Genomic DNA, 20,863 nt, shown 5'->3' on the forward strand with positions numbered 1-20,863 from the left:
CCGACTTCCTTCCGTATTCTCCCTGCAGTCTTCAGGAAAGCAGCCCCCATGGAGATAGCTGCACCTCTGAACACCACGCTGCCCGGGCACCAAGCCGTCCAGCTTCTTCCACCAAAGCCCTGATGGTGTCACGACCTGCAAGCAGGCACTTTGCGCGGGGTGCCCAGGTTCTTAGGTTCCCATTGCTAAGCAAGCTGTGGGGGCAGCGAACTTGGGGAGCTTTGGGCAGCTGGCAAGCCCAGGAACCTCTGCACGCAAGCTCATGGAAGCATCTTAGGAGGTCACCACAGCGAGTGGGGTGCCACTAGCTCTGCACTGGGTGAGGGGTCTCCACCTTCTGCCTCACAGGTGGTGGGTGCCCCTTGCCTCAAAGACAGGTCCTGCCCCAAGGGGCCCACAGGAAATCCCTGCAGCTGTGTGGGTGGCTCTGTCTAGAGCCACTGATAATTGGCTTGGTATTTTCAGCCCATGGCGGCCCTGTGGAGTTCATTTGGTGCCACAACCCCAAGCAGCTCCCCACAACGATAGTATGCTGTGTGGATGGCCCATCCAATGTGACAGCCATGAGTCACACACTGTTGCTGAGCCCTGACATAAAAGAATTGACACCAAAAGGGAACTGTAAATATTCCACAGTGTGTGTGTGTGTGTGTGTGTGTGTGTGTGTGTATGTACATGCATACATGTGCACACACCCAAGTATATAGAGGCCAAAGGTCAACCTTGGGTTTGGTTCTGCAGGGGTCTACCTTGTTTTCTGAGACAAGGCCTCTCACTGAGACCCATGGCTCACTGGGTTAGGCTAGGCTGACGAGGCTCAAGCCCCAGGGATCCCCGTGTCCCCACGACCCCCCAGTGATAGCACTATAAACACACACCCTCACATGGGCTCTGGAGGTTGAACTCAGGCCCTTTCATTTACATGACTAGTGTCTTACCGACAGAGCTGTGTTCCTAGCCAACTTCTGTCTCAGTTTTGAGACAGAGTATCATGTAGACCAAGCTGGCCTTGAACTCTGTTGTGCAGCCAAGGATGACCTTGAATTTCTGATCCTCCTGCCTCCGTTTCCCAAGTGCTAGGATGGCAGGTGTCCTCATGTGACTGTGCCCAGTTTATGTGGTTCTGGGGATAGAAGCGAGGGCTTTGTGCATGTTAGGGTAAGTGTTCTACCAACTGAGCTACATCCCTAGCCGTGGTGCTTACCATTTTTTAATTGGCATAAATAAAAATGAAACAGCCACCTGAGACTGAGGGCTACCCAAGAGTACTGCCCTGGAGCATTTCAGGACCAGCTCATGAAAGACTTTTTCCCTGGTCTGGGGACACCCTACTTGTACTCAAGACCCTCTTAACACTGTTAAAGAGTAGCAGACGCCATCCTCTGGCACCTCCTAAAAGCCCTGGCTTCTGAGAGGCGAGAGAGCCCTCTGCTCCATGGGATACCCCAACCCAGCAAGGGGAACAATACACCCAGCAAAATGGGAATGGCCGGCACCCAGGCCTTTTCTACCACCCCGGTTCAGAAGAGGGCTAGTGCTGGAGCCCCGCTTTGGCTTAGAGCACATGGGAAGGAGGTGGCCTTGGTCGCTTGTGTACCTTTACGTTCTCCAGGGACCTTGTCAGCTAACCTCGGGTCTCTGAGCCTCTGCTTTCTCATTTGTCTAGGAAAGACACAAAGCGAGTTCTTAAAGGCTTGGGTAGCTGGTGGGGACCTCATGGGCCTCAACGGGCAGTTGTAACAACACCCTGATCACCCTGGTGAGGCCTGTTGTGACAGAAGTCGGGCAGGGTGCAGATGGCTTCCCTGGAGAAGGATCACGACAGCCTAGAGGGGAAGCAAGGGACTGTGGGTCTGGACATGTCACATGGGCAGCGGGCAGATCCTCTTTAGTCCCCGTGAGCCTCAGTTTCCCTGTCTGTAAGTTGGCACACCACTAGGAGTAAGGTGACTGTGTTGAAGGTCAGAGCTCCACGAGTCTTGCATTCTCTGGCTCTGGGCTACTCAGGCAGGCAGCCATAGAGGGAAGGCCTGCCTCCCCCACCTCAAGCTGTAAAGATGACGGAGGGCTGAGCGTTGCTCTGGGCTGTCAGACCTGGCATTTCACACCGATTACGCCCATGACTTATGGGCGCCCGGAGCCATGATTCATACTACACAACTCAGAGTCCGGGCACCTTCGCTCCCCAGTAATAAAGTGCCTTGCTGAAGGGGAGGCCGCACTTAGCTGATGTCTCTGGTGGTGGGGGACACGAAGCTCATCCATCACCCTCCCTCCCTGAGCAGCCTGGCCTGCATTTTGCTGAAATAGCTGAAAAGAGTCCAGTCTCCTTCTCCCTTCCAAAGCCATCAAAGAGCTGAGCTGGCCCGTAAACAGGAGACGAGGGAGAGAAGGACTCAGGGAGGGTAGAGGTGACTAGAATTTTAGAAGCAGGCCCCATGCACACAGGGCAGTGTGTGTGACGCCATGGGGCCCAGGAAGGCTCAGCAGAGGGGCAGGAGCATCAGCCCTGCCTGTGTGTCCACACTTAGTGCTAGGGGAGGGTGAGTCTCATCTTGTCTAGAAGACGGAGGGTCACACAGCTAAGCGGCTTGCCCTAGTCACTCCTTCGTGAAAGGGCTAAGCCAAGCTTTCGCCCACCAGCAGGAGAAGCAACCGGCGCTAACCATTCCGTTCCCTCACAGAGCCTGGTTCTAGCCATCTTGGCTCTCCATGATGGAACTACTTGCTGGGGTTTCCCTCTAGGTGGGCGAAAATATCTATTTACTCTGCCATGAAGCGAGTTCCCCCGGAGAGTCTCTAACGAGCTAAACGCCTTGTCCTGTCTCGTCGCAGGGAAGCCGCCCACTGGGAAACATGAGCCACTCTGCAAAGAGATGTTTAAGCAGCGCTGTCATGGCAAACACCAACACAAGTCACCATTGGATGGGTGACCACAGGGTGGGGACTGTGAGGCTTGGGGAGTCTGCACCCAGCCTGGCAAGGCTGTTCTGGAAGCAAGGTGGGTCCTGCAGTGCTGAATCTGGACCCCCTGTGGCAAGTTGTCCCCACATGGAGGCAACAGCGTGTCCAGGTCTGTTCTGTCCAGTTGGGCCTCGTGGGATGGTGTCAGTCATGCAGGTGGTTCCAGGGTGACAGGCCCCTTCCTTCTAGGTGAACAGCACTATTCTATGAAGGGGAGTCTTCAAAAGTGGGTTCACAGAGCTGGTGTGAGCCCACGGGAACATCATGAGGAGGGGCTGAAGAACAGGCCCCGACTCAGCCTCTGCCCCAGCTGACGCTGACCACGGTGGGGTTGGTGTGGCTCGGAGCCTGTTGGGCGGGGCAGTTCGGGCCGGGTTCTTTCAGCGTGGATGTTATCTCAGGCAGAGGCTGCGGATTCCACTCACCCTGTAAGGAAGGGACCAGGAGATAAACTGAGGCTGGAGGGGCCAGGCAGGGTGCTGTCTCCCTAGCTGATTGGGTTCTTGTCCTTAAATTCATTTTTCCCAGGCTGAATACTCCCCGCCTCCTCCAAGTCACCCTTTGAGGGTTACCACCGAGGATCGATGTCCCTTTTTCAAGCTATTGTGTTCTCTGGTCAAGAACCTGGAGCCTACCAAGCTCCTCCACCTCCATGCCTGCCCCTTCACTCAGTTGTTACCCTGAGGAAAGGATGAGAATCCTTGGAGGCAGGTTTCAGTGTTAGTCACTGTCCTCCAAGAAGGCTTTTACAAAAGCCTAGGTCTAGCCACATCTAGCAGTGGCCCAGATTGCTCTGGGGTGATCAAGCCTCCCCCATGGTGTCTGGGTGTCTGGGTTAGCAATTAATCCAGCACCCAAATGCTGCCAGGAAGGACTGTTCAACCTCCCCCCACCCCCTGCAGTGCCTGCCTCCCCTGCCTAATGCGGTAGGCTGGGTCTGCTGACCAGCGCTCTGGGATGGTACTGCTGCTGGCTGGCTCTGCTGGGAAATAAATTAGGTGCCTTTGAATCCCAGCAGGACTCAGATAAGGAGGGAGAAGCTGAGCTGTAGGGCTGTGGGGCTGTGGGGCTGTTGTCACCAAATGCTGGTTTCTCTCACCCTGCCGCCACCCCCCCTCCCCCCAGCTTGGCCATAGCTCTATTTTTATGCCCTGGTGGAGAATGCTGGCACTCTCTCACACACCAGTCATAGCCCCTGTTGCACTGTGCCCAGGCCTTCCTGGCGGTATTGCTGGCCTGTGCCCTTACTATCCGTCTGTCTGTCTCTGTCACTATCTGGTTATTTCCCCCATCTCATGTGAGTGCTTCTCGTTTGTGGTTCAGGGTGCCCCTCCTCGGCAGACCTGGGATTGGAGGTTCAGGCACCAGTGGGGCTTGCTGGGAACTGGATAGGGGATGAGCAAGCATTGCGTGCCTGCTGTGACCCACCACTCACACTGTATTACCTGGAAGCTGACCCCTGAGGTCTTGTTGCAATGCATGGAGATGGGGGCAAAGCGATACAGAGCCTTGAGCATATCTCGGTTGTAAGAGTTCCAGGGCACGGAGGTGAACTGCTCGGGGACAGAGGCCTGGGGACAGGTACAGACCTCCTCATTGTTGAAACTAGAAGGAAAGACAGTCACTCAGTTTAAAGATCTAGCAGAGGGAAGGAGACCCCGCATGGCTCCCAGCTGCTGTCCTTGGGTCACCTCCTCCCCAGCCTTGCCTCCTTTATCCACTGCCTAAGAAGCTCTCCTGGCCCTGCCTCCATCGCTTATGTCACCTTTGATTGTTGATACTGGCTGTTCTGGGGATAGCTTGTAAGCCAGGAGACTGATTAGTGATGCCTGCCACAGGCACCTCCAAGGACACATAGGTCTGATGGTATGCGTGCTGACTCTGCTCCAAGAACTTAGCTTGAATTCTTCATGTTTGGCCACCCAGCCTCCTAAGAGGAGAGGGCATGGGGCAGGGTGCAGAGACTATCCCTGCTGCGTTCCCAAGGGCAGAAAGCAAGAAGTAGCATCTCACCTGTTCACCTGGCGGAAGTATTTCTGTAGGTAGCCGTCATTCACCGCACTCTTACAGAGCTCCAGCTCTGTCTGGGGGTAGTAGTGCACGTAGTTGACACACATCTCCTCCAGGATTCCAAACCCCCCCTGGAGGTGAGAGAAGAGCCTGTCAGCCCTCAGCACGTCGCTCTCAGGGGCAGTCTGCCTGTAGCTTTCTCTCGGCTACTTGTCCCCCAGGGCATTCATCTGCTGGCAGCAATGTGGCATTCAAACCCCCACCCAGGATGGAGCCAGGAGGGAGGTCACCCTCTCATGGCATCTGCTAGTGGCGGGAGAGACAGAGACCCAGTAAATAAGCATCAGCCGGGGATAAGAAAACAGAAACAAAGAAACAGAGCTTTGCTGTTCTTGCTTTATGGGTCAGAGAAACCGAGTCTTAAGGACCAGGGGACAAGTCCTTGTGGTCTCCAGTGGGAGCTGACTTCCCTTCACATTGCAAACCTCTCTGACCAATAGTCATATCGGTACTTCAGAGGCGCTAGTACCTGGGACAGTCACCCGTCCCCGGCCACCCATTCACAATATGGGAGGGACGGAGTGGGTGACACCCCCACCACTTACTTGCTGCTCGTAGATATAGTGAACTGGCCCTGATGGGAGGAGAGGGAACCCCACAGTAGGGTCAGGAACCAGGCAGAGCGCCCAGCCCAAGGCTGTCTCAGTCTCCCTCCAGGATCCTGGCTCTTTGTGAACATGATGTGGGAAGGGAGATTTTACTTGGCTGGCCAGAACTGTTGGAGGGAGAAAGGCCTTCCCTACTCCATGACAGAGCACAGGGATGGTGCAGAGCTCAGCTGGCCCCTCCTTAAGTGGAGGGGGCCTGGGGTAACTCTCTAGAGGTGTGGGAGAAGGAAGTTCACCAATGAGAAGTTGGGCTGGCCCCTGTGTGCTGTACGGGTCCTCCTGGAGTGTTTACTTGTCCCCAGCCCTCATTTCCCAACTTCCATAGCCCTCAGTGGGCATGAGACTCCCCCACAATCTGCCCTCTCCCACCTAGCTCTGCCACCTCCAGAATGAGAACAGGGCCTGGATGTCGGAGCCGGCTGCTTTCCCCTCCTCTCTCACTTTGGGACTGAAGCTGCATTTCGAAGGCCACCATCGCTCTGGATCCACAGGTCACAGCTGGGAAGCTCCCGCCTGCCTGCTGGGAGCTCCTACTCCCTCTGATCCCAGATGGAGCCACCCTAAGAAGTCATGAGGCCTAAATAGCCAAGGAGATCCCTTGTCGTTGGGACTTGGACCTGAAGACCTAGGACCTGAGATCTTAGGTGCTTGCTAGGCCATGGCCATGAGCATCCTGAGACAAGCGAGGCACTAGTTCTCAGCCATGAAGCTGCAAGACAGGAATACAGCCCTGGCAGAAACGCCTCTGGCAGAGCAGGCCTGGGGCCTCTCTTCCACCCGTGACCGGCAAGCACCTCCCTGCCACCACCCATAGCAGATGCCCCTGCAGGAAGGAGATGATGCCTATGAAAGTTCGGGGGGGTGGGGTGGGGAAAACGCTTGCCTTGGAGACTGGCGCGAAACTAAGATGGATTAAATGTATGGAAAACAATCCCGTCACAGAAGGCGGCATATCGTGTAAATCCAGTGATGAGAAATGTCCAGAGTAGAACCATCTAGAGCAAATGGATCTGTGTTGGTTGGGCTGGGCGAGGGGACCTGGAGGTGACAGCTGTGGGTTGACTGTGTGCATGGAACTGTGAATGTGCTTCCAGGCAACGAGCTGCACACTTCACACACTTGAGCTGCGTGGTGTGTGAATCATCTCACAATAAAGCTATTTAAAGAACACATGTGAAACAGAATGGGGGACCCTGGACCTTGGCTGAAGGCTTGGTTCAGTGTGCAGAAGATAGTGTTACAGTATCGATGGGAGTTCCTGGGGTGCAGGGGTGCCAGGGTGGGGTGTATCCCCAGGTCTGGCCCATTCTGAACTTCACACTTGATGTGTTAATTATTGGGTGCTCAAGGATCAATTAAAAGGTCAGTGGGAGGGGATGGAGAGATGGCTCAGTGGTTAAGAGCTCTGGCTGCTCTTTCAGAGGACATGGGCTCAATTCTCAGCACTCACAACTATCTGTAACTCCAGTTCCAGGGGATCTGAAACCTTCAGACCAATGCACATAAAATCAAGTTAAATAATTCGTTTTAAAAAAATGGTAAGTGGGATTAATGGCTGGGAATAGTTGTGACCCAAGACAACTGTGGAAAGCGTCTCTCTCCCTACCCAATGGGTTCCAGATGGATGAGACATTTTCTGCACACCTCACCTTGAAAATAGTCCTCCCATGAGGTGCTCCTCCTCCTTGGACTATCCATAGTCCAGCCAAAATAAGACTCATGTCACTTCTCTGAACTGGCCAGCCGTACCCACCTGCAGTACCCCCCTGCCTGGTGCTGCCCACATCTCCACCCTGTCACAGCTGAACATCTCCCCATCCTGGGAACCTTTATATTCCGGGGCTTCTGCCACACGTCCCTGTGCAGAGTCTTTTCCATCTCTCTCTGGCCCTTCCCCCGACCTCACATTCCTTCTCTCATTTCTGGGTGATGTCCTGGCTCTCATGAAGTTTCTGCAATCCTGTCACTTTGCTTCTCCTGTAGCAGATGTGGCCTGCCTCCCCAGGTGGATTTTGAGTTCCACAGTGCTTCCTGGCTCCTTCCCATGCCACAGAGACACTGAGCATGTATGTGGCTGCCAATGATAACCCACTGTAGTGGCTCTTAGATGGGACCATATTGACAGTGTCACCTCCATGTCTGACTCAGTGGGGCCAATGTAGGGCCCAGCATGCTGCTTGGATAATAAGCACTGGGGACCTGGGGGAGGAGGACTATTAGAGATAGGTCCTGTCCATTTGGCGAATGCGAGAGGAGCAGTCCTGCCTCTGGCAGCCTACACTCAACCACAGGAGTGATTAGAAAGCTTTACCCAGACTCTGGGCCATTCGCTTTTCCAGGTTGGGGGGGGGGGGCTGGAAACACCAGTGAGACTTACCACTGTGGCCAGCTTCCTGTCTTCCGTGTTGTATGTGCAAGAGGTGATGAGTACGTCCCCCTGAAGAGTGAGGTGGCAGACACATTAGCATCTGCCCACTCAGGACTTACAGATGTGCTCAGCTCAATCTCATGGTGGCCAAGTCACTGTGATGTGTGATCTCCCGTGAGGAGCCCAGAACCCTCCCCAATGAGGACCACAATCTGAATATCCCTGAGGCTTATAGCTATCAGTGGCCTGGCTGGCCATGTCAGAGCTCCAGCTTTGCATGGGCAAGGACTACGTCTTGACACCCCCATCTCTCTCCAGAATTCTCAAGGGGTGAGACCCTTTGAGACTGTAATTCAGCTGAAGCTAAAAGGCAATGGCCCCTCTGTACCGTGAAGTCCACGTGGACCTCATCTAGGTCTGTTATGCCTGTCTTGGGACTCTCTCCTGACCTACTTCTTCCTCTGTCTCTCTTTTGGGCACAGTGTTCCCCAAGTATCTCCTGCCCCAGCCCTCTGTCCCTGCTGCACACTCACCGGGAAGACAGACACAATCTTCTTCAGCATTCTGATATCCTGGAGTGGGGAAGAGAGGAGATGTAAGAGAGCTGTGAGCCCTGGTCCAGCTACCCCGAGTTATCAGTTCTGCCTCAATCTCACTAAGTGTGGACTACAATCAGGAGACAAGATCAATCAAGCTGTCACCAAGACATTGTTGACACCCAGCAGCTTGGGCCAGGGTCCACCAAAGGTTAGAGGACAACCCTGGGAAGCAGAAGGCCTAGGAGGCTGGTGACAGTCAGGTTCCCACCTGGAAGTAGGGGCTGTAGTGGTTGTCTCTGTTCACAACCTTCATCTCTTGGCCATTCCGGGCGAGCACAGTGACCACCTTCCTGCCAGTCAGGTGTGTGTGGAGCTGTGAGGCGAAGATGTGGATTCCGGAGGGCGGCAGTGCCTGGGGGGGTGGGGTGGGGGTGCAGAGTCAGACCCAGAGCAGAGGCAGCATCCCTTGGCTTACCAGAACATTCGCTTTTTTCTAGATGATTCTCTCTGATCTCTATCATAAAACTGCCAGACAGTGTCTTGTTTAAGAGTGTACTGTGGCCAGAAGCCCAAGACTTGGACGCAGCCAGCCCCAGCCAGCAGCCAGACCTGAATGCATTCAGGGTGGATGGCACCCCTGTCCTTTGGTCTCTTTAGGATGCTTGAAGACTGAGATCTCTTTCTCCTCAGCCAGCAGAGGCCCATTCCCTGTTGGCTGGACAGGACCTCCCTTCTCTGTGGGTTTCCTGTCAATTAAGTTCTGCAATTCCCATCATGTTCAGGGGCCCCAGAAGGCTTTGGAGTGCCCTGTGCATAACAAGAGGCTGTGTTCTGAGATCACATGACCCCGGTCAATAGCAATGGCGCTGACCACTAAGCCAGTGGGGAAAGATAGCCAGCCCTCGTGGGAGGCCTCCCTTCCTCATTAATGCATGAGGAAATCTTCCAGAGAACAGAAGTTTTCCTAATCTGTGTTCACGTCATTAGATACTAAGTTTTCTCAGACACATTGTGCATGGTGACTTTCTGCTGCCCGGCCACGGTCCTCTGTGCCTATGATGCTGACAGCCAGAATTGAAGAACTTAGGGCTGCCAGGTGACAGTGGATGACCCTGGACTGCTGAGCTATCTACAACTTTACTTCTGAACCTTCTGCCTTGCTCTGGCCAGCTACTGCCCCTGCCCTTCACATTGTGGATCCCTCTTGCAATGAAAACCATTGCAAATTCATGACTACATCTGTGACAACATACATGCTGGGCCAGGGACCATTGATAATGAGCCAGGGATGCAGGAGTGTGTGGGAATGTGGACACAGGTTTCAGAAGCCAGCAATCACTTTTCTGACCTGTCTGTTTTGACTGGGGAGGGAGGTTGATTTCTCATCCTGGTCACAGGCTAAAGTCTTTGATTGAGTGTAAGAACCAATGTGTCCAGCATCTCAGCCTGAGAACATTGGGCCTAGTTAGTACTTGAAAGACCAGGTGCTTGGGTAGGGAGGACCCAAAAACAGGTGTCATCCCGTGAGTATGCTGGGAAGGGGAATTCACTATGAGCTCTGTGACAAAGCAATCTGGCTCTGTGATGCAGCTTTGGAATCTGTGTCCTCTCTTGGCAGACCTGGGTCTTCCTGTCTGTGGTCCAGGCCTATCTTCACTTCCCTGACAGGTCACTGTAAGAAGTGGCTGCCAGCAGAAAACACAGTGAAGTCACATCTGTGATAACAAAAGAGCTCCATGTAAGGTCCATGGCAGCCAGCCAGAGATCCTTACAAGGGGCAAGAGCAGGCAGATGTTAACAGAAATGAACAGAAGCTACGGACAAGGGAGAGCTATAGTCTGTGCACTTGCCTGCTTCTCAAACCATGGAGGAACGCCACAAGTGCCTATAGCATGGGTGGGAAGGCATCACAGACAGACAGTGTAGAGGGGGCTCTGTGAGATCCCCACTGGTGCCTGTCACTACCCTTACCGAGACCTGTGGCTCCTCTAGATCTCCATGGCAGGACATGCCTCACACCAGATCCATTGCAGTTACTGCTAGGTGAGAGGTGAGCCCAGACAAGATAGTGTCCCAGGTGAGGGTCGGACTCCGGCATGGCTAGGAGTCACTCCCTACTGACTGCAGAAGCCAAGGCCCCATCTGCTTTACCCTGCAGCTTCACCAGGGCTTGCACAGCCTCAGGGACACTGGCACTTTGCTGCCTCCCCTAGTCCCTGCCTGGTGGTAAAATATGGTAGGATGAGGGCTGGGCAGCCTGTAAAAGGTGAGCCTCATTTGGAAGCTTTGATAGTCCCATAACAAAAGCAGTTAAAATGTGTTGTATGGGGTTACTGGAGAGATGGCTCAGCTGGGAAGAATGTTTGCTGCTCTTCCAGAGGACTTGGGTTCCCAATGCTCTGGTCCATAGGCTCACAACCACCTAACTCCAGCTCCAGGGGATCCAATGCTCTCTTCTGGCCTCTGCAGGAACACACACACACACACACACACACACCCACACACACACACACGCATGCACGCACGCACGCACGCACGCACATGCGTGCGCGTACGCACACACAGCATATAATCACACACATAAATAAAAATTAAAAGTGGCACATGGAAGTGTGGGTGCATGGGCATGGCCCAGTTCTTGCTGCAGAGTGGTGTGCAGGGACTCAGACAACCTTGATTCCAGGTCAGGGGTCCAGAGCCTTCATGTTGCCCTCCCCTGGGCAGCAGGGGACCAGTCCACTCACCATCATGGTACACTTGTCTGTGCAGTAGCCAGTCAAGACAAATGCAGTCTCCTGAGGGGGGATGGCCATCACCGGCGTGTACACCAGGCCCAGCTCCATGATGCCTGCATTGAATTTCCGGAGGCTGTCCGTGTAGTATAGGCGGATGCCGGAGGAGTCGTGCCGGCCTGGGGAAGAGGCATTCAGTAAGCAGCAGCCCCTGAGGCACCCCTTAGGGAACAGTGTGCTTGGTCACCCTTCCTGATTGAAGAGAGCAAGAGAGAGTGGAGCCAGAAGCTGCTCTCAGGTCACCTGTCACCTCTATGGGAGTTTGCCATAGTAAGGACCATTGTTCCCATTTACAATGGAGAAATTGAAGCTGGAGGCTGTATGGAAGACTGCCTAAAACCAAGGTCTGGAAAGCATTCAAACTGGGCCCCAAACCCAGGACCGGCTGGCTGGGATGAAGGATGTTGCTAGTGGGCCCTGGCCATCTTCTACTCATTGAATCTGAGAGTACCTCCTTTTGTTCTGTTTTCAACACCCTCCCCCCCAACAACATCCAAACTCAAACAGCCCCTTGTGTCTCTGGGCTGATGACATCAGAGGCAAATAATAAAAAGAAGCAGCAATTGGTTAAAATTTAGATGGGGATTAAATAATGAGATAATCGTGGATTTTGATATTAATAGAAAAGCAGCCCGTCTCAAAATTCACCAACTGACAGGAGCACCCTTATATTTGGAAAAAGATCCATAAATACATGCAGACAATCAGGGAAGACAGACTTCCCTGATGCCTAAGGAGTTTTTAAAAATCCATTTGCTCTCAGGTCTTAAATGAGCAATAAATCCGCTATGGTGCTCAGGCCCCAGCCGCCTCTCGCCTTCCCTGCATGCTGTAGATAATTCCTGTGGTGGCAGAGGCATTGCTTATACAGCCAGAGGGAAAGTCACTTGCGTCATTGAATTTGCACAAGCAGTGTCCACACCCGGCTGGGAGCTGGGTGCAGGAGCTGCTCCAGTCGCTTTCCGGCCACTGTCTGTGTCTATCAGGTCCCTTCTGCTCCTCAGTCGCATAGATAAAGATAAGTGTCGTTCAAAAGGAAAGAGAGAGGAAGAGAAAGCTGGAGGGGGGAGAAAGGGAAAGGAAATGGGGTACATTTGATGAAAAATGAGGTACAAGAGCAAAGAAATGTTTAGTTTCTGATGTGGTGTCCTCTGTCCATCCCCTTAATGACCCACTCAAGTTGCTCACCTTCAGGCACGGGGTGATCTAGCCATAACGATGACTTCCCTTGTCCTTACCTGGGAATGTGCTATGCCTGCGAGATCCATACTAAATGTTACCAAAATTCCAGTCACATCACCTGGACTCTAGCCCTTTCAGGAATCCTTGCTCTTCCCTTGTATGCAAACACGAACACACACACACACACACACCTTGTCTGTCTTCTAGAAGCTCTCTGCAGCATGGATCTGTCTTGTTCACCTTGAGATTCTCTTGCCTAACACAGTATTCTCAGGCCCAACAGGCACCCCCTGCTTTTCTCCAGCTCTCTGCAGGCAGGGAGTAGAAGCAGGTGGGCAGGTGTGGTCCTGCCCCGGGTATTTCTAAGCTAACTGGACACCTTGGGCTGTCTAAACATATGACATGAACTGGGGAAAGAACCTGGTCCAGAGCAGTCAGTGCCTGACTGGATTGGCCACAGGCAGGGCCCTGGCCTTTAGGATCTAAGGCCTGCTGTGGCACCCTGGGAGGAGGTGGACTTGACATCCTGCCCACCCCATGGGGTTTGTGAAGGTCTGTCTCCACTGAGTACTCAGGTGCTCAACGGCACAGCACCAAGCCCTGCCTCCAGGGTCTATGGCAGACATCACTAATCAATTAGAGCACTGGCTTGGTTCCACCCAGAACCCAGAACTGAGGATTCCTTAGGCTGCTGACTACAGTAAAGCAGACCAGAGCAAAGCTCTCGTGTTGTCTCTGGCGCACATGCGCCCTGTTTACTTTCTGCCTGGACAAGCTGCACCCAAGCGTCTCTGAGAAAATGGAGCAGAATCGGAAGATGCATAGCTACCTCGTATGTTCCATGGATTGTGGTAGTGAACTTCCAGTCGGAGATACCGGGAAGACCCCACGCCCCCAAAGGCGACACCAGCTTCCTCTGGGTAGTAAAATGCCTGTGTGGGACGGAAGTACCAGACAGAGGTCTTTTGGGGAGTCCGGGACAAACAAGCCCAGCTTCTGGAGCCTGAGCAGAAATTAGTAATATCAGCAAGTGGCGGGGTTAGAAGGATGCTCTCCTTTGCTGCCACACACAGACGGTCCTATCACGAGGGCCCTGAGCCTGGGCTGAGCCCCCTCCCAGACCCTCCAGTCCCGCCCTCACCATCCTCTAGCCTGGGGCAGGGAAGGGGTTTGATGAGACTCTTGGGCATAGTCTGTAGACAACTTGCCCTGCCTCGGGAAGCCACAGGATCATGCTGTGCACAGAACCCAGATCTCTGCAGTGATGGCAGGACTTGGGAGAGGTATGCATTCATGCTCATGCACGTTTTCACAGAAGGCTGGAAGGAGCCTCCGTGGCCCCACAGAACAGTGAAGCTTAAGCACCGTAGAGGCGACTGGGGCTGTTTGGAGCCTACGCTCTGCTGATGGCCTGGTGCACTCCCTTTCCATCTCTCTCTCTCTCTTGGGTCCTTTTAAGATGTGGTTTTGTGAAGATGGGTGCAGGCAGTTAGAATCCTGAGGATGCCAAAGGAGGCCTGGGGGTGGTACAGGAATGTCCTAAATAACTTTAAACTGTCAAATTGATAAGGCCTAGAATCATCCTGAGAGAATATCACCTGTGGAATTACCTGCATCAGATGAGCCTGTGGGCATATCTATGAAGTTTGTCTTGATTCTTACTTGATACATAGGAGGTCCAGCCTGTGAGCTCATCTATGAGGTTTGTTTTTATTCTTAACTGATACAGAAGGCCAAGCCCACTGCGGGCAGTGCCATCCCCTGGACTGTGTAATAAAGCTATCTGAGTATAAATTGGCCTGCAAGCCAGCTAGTAAACAGCATCCTCCAGGGTTCCTGCTGTACTTCCTTGGCTATGAGTTCCTTGGTCAGAGGGGATGTACAGAATATCGGTCAGGCCTGCCTTGAGTTCCTGCCTTGACTTCCGTCAGTGATGGACTGTGACCTGGAAATGTAAGCCAAATAAATCCTTTCCTCCCCTCATCCCAACAGGAAGCAAAGCAGGACAAGCATAGAGCAACATGCACATACCTTGGCACCCAGGGCCCATGCGGCCAGCACGTGGCGACAGTAGTTGAGCCGGTCAGGCTCCATTTTAGAGCCACAGAATCCGTCGTACTGGGGGATGCTCTCAAACTCAGCTGAACACTGGAAGACCTCCATGTGGTGCACCAGGGCCTCGTTGCCCTCAGTGACAATGGCCTCATACTGCAGAGGAAGAGACACCCTGAGCTGGGAGCCTAGGACCTGCCTAACCCTCCCACTCTGCTGGATCGGCTGGTCCTCATCTGCTCAGCTATAAATATAAATGATAAGGGTAAGTAAGGCAACTTTAGGTATTGATGATTGTCAATCCAGAGCCAGGAGGTACTGGAACCCATGAAGAGCTCTGGGGAAGGAAGTAGGGACCTACATAGACTATATCCTGATACGATGGAACTAGGAAGGCAGATGTCCTTGTGTGCCTGGGGTGACTCTGGGCCCCTGGGAAGCAAGCTCCATTGGGAAGCAAGATGGCCTCCAAGTTAGAGCCTGGGGCCTTAAGCACAGCCACACAACCAGGCTACTCTTTGTTGTGTGACCCTGGGTACTCACATGACCTTTCTGGGCTGGTCTTCCTCTTCTAGATAGGGACAGTATCTGGTTCTGGGTACCACTGTGATGAAGTCCCTAGCTGCAGCTTTGGAGCAATTGAGTTGAGCTACTTTTACGTGAGGAGAGGTTGCCTGAAAAACTGACATCAGTCTGGCCTCAAGGGCAATTGCAGAAATAAAATATTATTGCTTTGGTCCAGGCAGGTAAGACAGGAATACAGGGGCCCCGAGGCAGACAGTGACAGGGTCACAGAGGACCGGTATGTATGTGCTGTTCTAAGGAAGTCAGGCCAGTACATCAGATTCAAGCACTAAGAGGGCTACAGTAGTTCTTGGGCCCCTGGTGGGAAGCAGAGCAGCTGGAGCCTTGTGTACCTTGATGATGTGGCGGCGGTGTTCAGAGAAGTCTGGGGGCAGCACAAAGACATAGCACCAGTATGTGGTCTCATTGTCGGGGATAAGGATGTCAGGGGCTTGGATCTCTATGGTTTGTACATCCGCAGGCATGGCTGGAGTGGGGACCTCGGACTTCAGAAGCTGCACGCGCTGCAGACCTGTATTCAGGCTTGAGGTGTTGATGGCCTCCAGCGACTGGAATGGCTTCTCCAGGATCCCATACACGAGGTGGACAGTGTCATCCTGTAGCCCAGACAGAACCAGTCTATTGCACACTCAGCCAGCATAGATAGATTCAGTGGTGAGTTAAGGGAACCATGCCCCTGCCCATCCACTCCTACCAGGTAAAGCTCCTCACTGTCAGCTTGGCAAGTGAGAAGACTTTGAAGCTCTGCCTGGCCCCAGATTGCTTCTGGAATCCTGTCTCTACCCAGTCAAACACCTTTTTGTCTTTCTCACATACTCATTGCATTTGCTTAGCATCCATTTATGCATCCAACCACTGGGCCCTGCTGTGAGGCAGGATGGGACACTTGTTTCATCTACGAATGAACCCCAGGGTCACTGGGGGCAGGGAAGAGGTATTTCTTCTGGTTGGTTCACACCAGAGGGGTAGTGACCACTTAGGGAGTGAAGAAGCCAGTCTGGGGAGCCCTGAGTTTGGTAGTGAACTGTGTGACACAGTTTCCCTCAACCTCCAGGAGCTGGACATGTAAAGGTCTGTAGGACATTGCCATGCTGGAGGGCCCAGCCAGACCACAGAGATGGAGCTGGCTTGGTTGCTATGGATGGAGACTGGTGGCTTTGGGTGGATACATTGCTGGAAATTCCTGCAGCCTCTTTCTGGATGCTGACGGATGTACACTCATGGTGGGCAGGCTGGTTGGTAGGAGCTCCATGGACTGATCTTGAGGAGGACACCTTGCAAGTTCTATGCAGAAGTCTCTGACCCCAAAACATGCAAAGAGCCTGCCCTAATGGCATATCTCCAAGGTCCTCTGACTGCTCTTGCCTTGCTTGCAGGAGGGTGGGGACTCAGATGACCCATTTCCAATGGCCTTGCTCTAGTCTCTGTGCCAAGAGCTCCTGGGTTAGTCTATCCCCTCCCTGGCCTCAGTCCCTCATCTGTTTTCTTGGATTCTGGATTTGTCTGTTTGATGTCCGTTAATCAGTCACAGGTCAAATGGCCAAAATTACTTATCTCATCCCTGAGATCCAGCCTTAGAATGGGTGTAAACTGCCTTCTAAATCCTGTAGCCCAGGTTAGCCCAAATCACCATGCTTTGCTCAACCCTCTACCCCAAGCTAGCATCTCTCCTGCCCTGAATTGCTTCAGGGCCAGGAATGGCAAGCAGAGATCACCCTGCAGCTCAGAAGAGTCAGAATTATCCAGACTGGTGCTTCCTAGGCCCCTCCCAGCCTTTGCCCAGTCAAGCACATTGTCAGGGTTCTGCCCTTGCTTCTGCCTAGTGACTGGCCCTGGTACTTCCCGTATGCTGTGATGGCCCCTCCCTGGGACTGTGAGTAGTAAGTCTCTTACTACATGCCACCAGCATCTCCACTCTGTCTCTCAGCCACAACCACAAATTATGGTGGAGATAGGAACTTCTGACTCCTGCCAGGACGGACAGGAAAGATAACTAAGATAACAAGAATGCCAGGGTCAAGATGGACTGGCTTTTCCTAACTGCGGAGCAGCTAAGAAGCCCAGGTGTTTTGGGGCTATGTTGCAGCCATGAAGTACACAATCAGGCCTTCCATGTTGGGAATCCAGTAGCTCCCAGCCTTATTTTAGAGACAGCAGACTGAGGTTTATGGGGGAAAGGGACCGGCCTTGCGCTTGGGGTAGAAAGCCAGGAGTGCTGGGCTCTGTACAGAGTTCTACCTGACACAGTGATGGGAGCAAGATAGAAATGCACCCCAGAGCAAGAGGGTTCCGACAGCACTCACATCCGGAAAGAACATTGACTACATGTCCACAGGGAGCTGCTTCTTTGGAGACTTCATGCTGCTGGCAGAGCCCCTGCCTCTCCAGACAGCTTCCACATGCTGAGTGGACTTTCTCTCCCTGTGTGTGGGCCCCATCTCAGGCTTCCCAGGGAGGGAGGGCCCTTGGCCGGACACTGTAGGATGCAGGGACAGATCAGGCAAACTGTGCTCCTGGACCGGACAGCCTACCTCAATGAGGTAATCCTTGGGGTCACAGGTGACAAAGGGCCTCTTGAAGAGCAGGGATAGGCCATCTGAAGTCCTCTGCACCTGGAGCAGCTGGTAATCCTGCTGGGCATCCAGATGGATCTGCCCCTTCTGGTCACTCCAGGCATCCTGCAGAGACAGGTTCAGGGTCCGAGCAGGAAGGAGCACATGCATGGCAGAGTATAGCTGCTCTTCTTCAGCAGAGATCACATCCACTACCCCTAGTGAGTCACCAGCGCCACAGGAACACCCAGTGGGTGAATCTCACTCCTGTTGGATCTTATCTGTCCCATTCTTTTTCAGTGTTGGTGTATGTATGCAAGGTGATCAGTCCACCCTTGACCCAAGTTTCCTAGCACCCATATCACATTCTGTCGCCCATCCTGCCTGAAGTTGCAGCCCAATCCAGCATCCTTCCAACCTGTCACACATGAGCCAGGTGCCTGGGAGTCCCAGGGACAGTCAGACATGCTGATTCTCGTGAGACGTGAAGAACTGTACTGCACTGTTACGGTGGCCAACTGTACAAGGTGGCCAAGGTGTCTGACAGGAGTGCACACCAGGGTTAGAAATTTGAGACTAGGCTGATGACGATGAAGCCAGAGTGGAAAGAGGCAAGCTAGCATTTAAGGTGGCACTCGCTCCCAGGTGCCAACCCCACACTTGTGTAACACTGACAGCAAAAGCTGCCTTAAATACTGTAACCTAGGAATCTCTTACTTCACTTTAACACCAGCCTTGCCCGGAGAGGGTAAACTGAGACCTGGGCTGGGGAGGCTGCCCAGCAACACTGGAAGCTGGAGTCAGTATTTCCCCAGGATATTTCCTAGTGCCTTGATCACCGGTCCAGTTTCTCTGCCTTCCCCTGCAGGGGTCCAGGCCAGTGCAGGGAGGCAGGCTGTAGGGTGACACCCAGTGTGTGTGTGGGGCCCCCTTCTGGGTTCATGAATACCATGTGCCTCTACTGTAAGGACTGTCTGGGCTGTTTCTTTTTAATCCTACCTCCAGGGCTATCATCGGATCTTAAGGAAAGCGAAGGCAAGGAGTTTGCAGAAATCTCAGCTGAGGACAGCAGAATGTTGTAAAGCTCCTGCTGGGGACCCTGCTGACTTGCAGCAGGACCCGACAGGCAGCCTGCTGCCCAAGGAGCCCCACTTCTGACATTGGTGTTCACAGGAACTGGTTGTGCAAAGGAACCTGGCAGGGGAGAGAGGTGGCTGTGGGAGCTGCAGCGTGGAGAAGCTGCCTGGCAGAGGGAAAGGAGGGTCCCTCTGGGACCCGGCAAGGCTCTTCTGTCCTCCACGCATCTCAGACGGGTGGGGTTGTGACTCCAGAGACACCGTACAGCCAAGCCTGCTCTGTCACCCTGCCTGACAATTCTGAGCAAATGACTGGCCTCGCTATGAAGCAGGTAGCGTGGCCGCCCTGCTCAGGTCAAGAAGGCATCTCCTAGTCAGGTGTAGTGGTTCACACCTGCAATCCCAACACTGAGGAAGCTGAGGCAGGAGGATTAACACAAAGTTGAGGTCAGCCTGGTATGAAGAAGGTATGTCCTGCCTTGATGAGGAAAATCTATGACCATCCTTTCCCTGTGGGTGTAGAGAGTTAGATTCCACTCCCCCCCCCCACACACACACAAAGAGGCCTTGATGGTCAGTCCTCTCTGCAGAGGAAGGGACAGCAGGGCCCCAGAAGATGTCTGTAGGGGCTCTCCCCACTCTGCTGACTCCTGTAGCTTCTTGGGGTCCGTGAAGGCTGCCCCAGTATATATAGGAGACCTCCTTAGCCACCCTTGCAGGCAGGCATTCAGGGAGATTTTGAACAGAAGGACCAGTTGCATCCTCTTGGCCTAGGTTCAGCTTGTGTGGTGAGGGTGGAGTTGTCCCACACCTGCGTTGCGGTGTACCTGCGTCTACGTCTGCCGCTGTCGAGTGTAGCACAGAAGGCCCGTGTGTGTTGTGTCCCAGGCAGGTGTGCATTCTGCCTGCTCTACTAAGCGCATGCCACCACCTGGCCCGCAACACGCGTGCATGTACTGGCAATGTGGCACGGAACTGTTGTTTGTAAAACTGGTGGATATTGGAGGGTCTGCACTCACGTGGCAGGGGGTGCCGCCTGGCATGTGGGTCCTCCATCTGTGCTTACCCTTCTTGGGATTGCTGCATCCGTTATTTGGAGGTGCAGTCAAGGACTGCAGGAAGAATCTGCTTACCATTTCATCGTCTAACGAGTGTGCCCAGGATGCTGACAGGGGTGCACAGGCTTAATTCAGACCACTGACCTCAAACACAGAAGCAGTAGGCAAGCTTCCTCCGTTGATTGTGGAGCGTGGCTGTGTGAATGCTGTCAGTTAGGGGGGATGGGCATGCAGGCAGGCTAGCAAGGTGGGAGAGGACTCACCGCGAAGTAGGATCTGTTCCCATCAGTCCAGAGCACGATCAAATCAGCATTCTCCATCTCACCTCGATCTGACATTCCAAATAGAACCCCAGCCCTCGGCCCTTGCACCTGGAGCTGGAAGTGGATGATGTCCTGGACATAGCTTATGTTCCACGAGAGCTCCAGGATCCCCTCGGGGTCCAGGGGGATGTGGTAGGGAAAGGAGCTCTCTGGAGGCTCTGAGCTCTGCAGGGCAGCCACCAGGATGACCAGGAAGATGGCCACAGCAGTGCTATACATTGAAGCCGCTTCACGAACACTGGGGCTGGGGAGGCTGCTCCAGCAGTGCTGGTGGGTGAGGTGAGCCGGCATGGCTGGGGTGAACACACCGGCCCCACCGGGGCATTTATGCCTGTCCAGTGGGGTTGGGCCAGGCTTCTCCTAATCACATTTGTCTGGTGGGGAATTCAATTGTCCTGGCGGCCCTCCCACCAGCCAGTGCCCTGGGGCACACACTTTGCTCCCATCCTCCCCTAATTGGCCCTAATGACACAGGACATCATCAGGAGAATCAAAGCAGAATGGCTGATGTCCTCCAACAACTCTCTGACGCCTGTTGGAAGCAGGTACTCTGCAGCCACAGGTCCGAAGGACGCCTGCAGCCAGGCCCCAATGACTGCCTCACAGGCAGCCAGGTACCATGCCCTCTACACGTGATCCAACTGAGGTCTGGGGGTGACAGTGAGTGGTGGGCTCCCAGCTCCTGTTTTTACAA

At 53.6% G+C, this 20,863-nt stretch overlaps 1 protein-coding gene across 1 annotated transcript; it reads right to left on the reverse strand.

Moving 5' to 3' along the window:
* Window positions 1-2,884: 2,884 nt before the first annotated feature.
* Window positions 2,885-20,524, reverse strand: Dbh (dopamine beta-hydroxylase). Its single transcript, XM_006993114.4, has 12 exons — window positions 20,110-20,524; window positions 17,692-17,838; window positions 15,493-15,756; window positions 14,555-14,731; window positions 13,353-13,455; window positions 11,294-11,460; window positions 8,818-8,961; window positions 8,544-8,582; window positions 8,020-8,079; window positions 4,978-5,105; window positions 4,410-4,569; window positions 2,885-3,390 (listed from the first exon to the last, which is right to left on the reverse strand). Exons 1-12 carry the CDS (start codon window positions 20,458-20,460, stop codon window positions 3,259-3,261), a joined length of 1,872 nt encoding a protein of 623 aa, XP_006993176.1. The 5' UTR covers window positions 20,461-20,524; the 3' UTR covers window positions 2,885-3,258.
* Window positions 20,525-20,863: the final 339 nt, after the last annotated feature.

The sequence above is a fragment of the Peromyscus maniculatus genome, chromosome 4, assembly GCF_049852395.1.
Source record: "Peromyscus maniculatus bairdii isolate BWxNUB_F1_BW_parent chromosome 4, HU_Pman_BW_mat_3.1, whole genome shotgun sequence".
NCBI classification, from domain to species: Eukaryota; Metazoa; Chordata; class Mammalia; order Rodentia; family Cricetidae; genus Peromyscus; species Peromyscus maniculatus.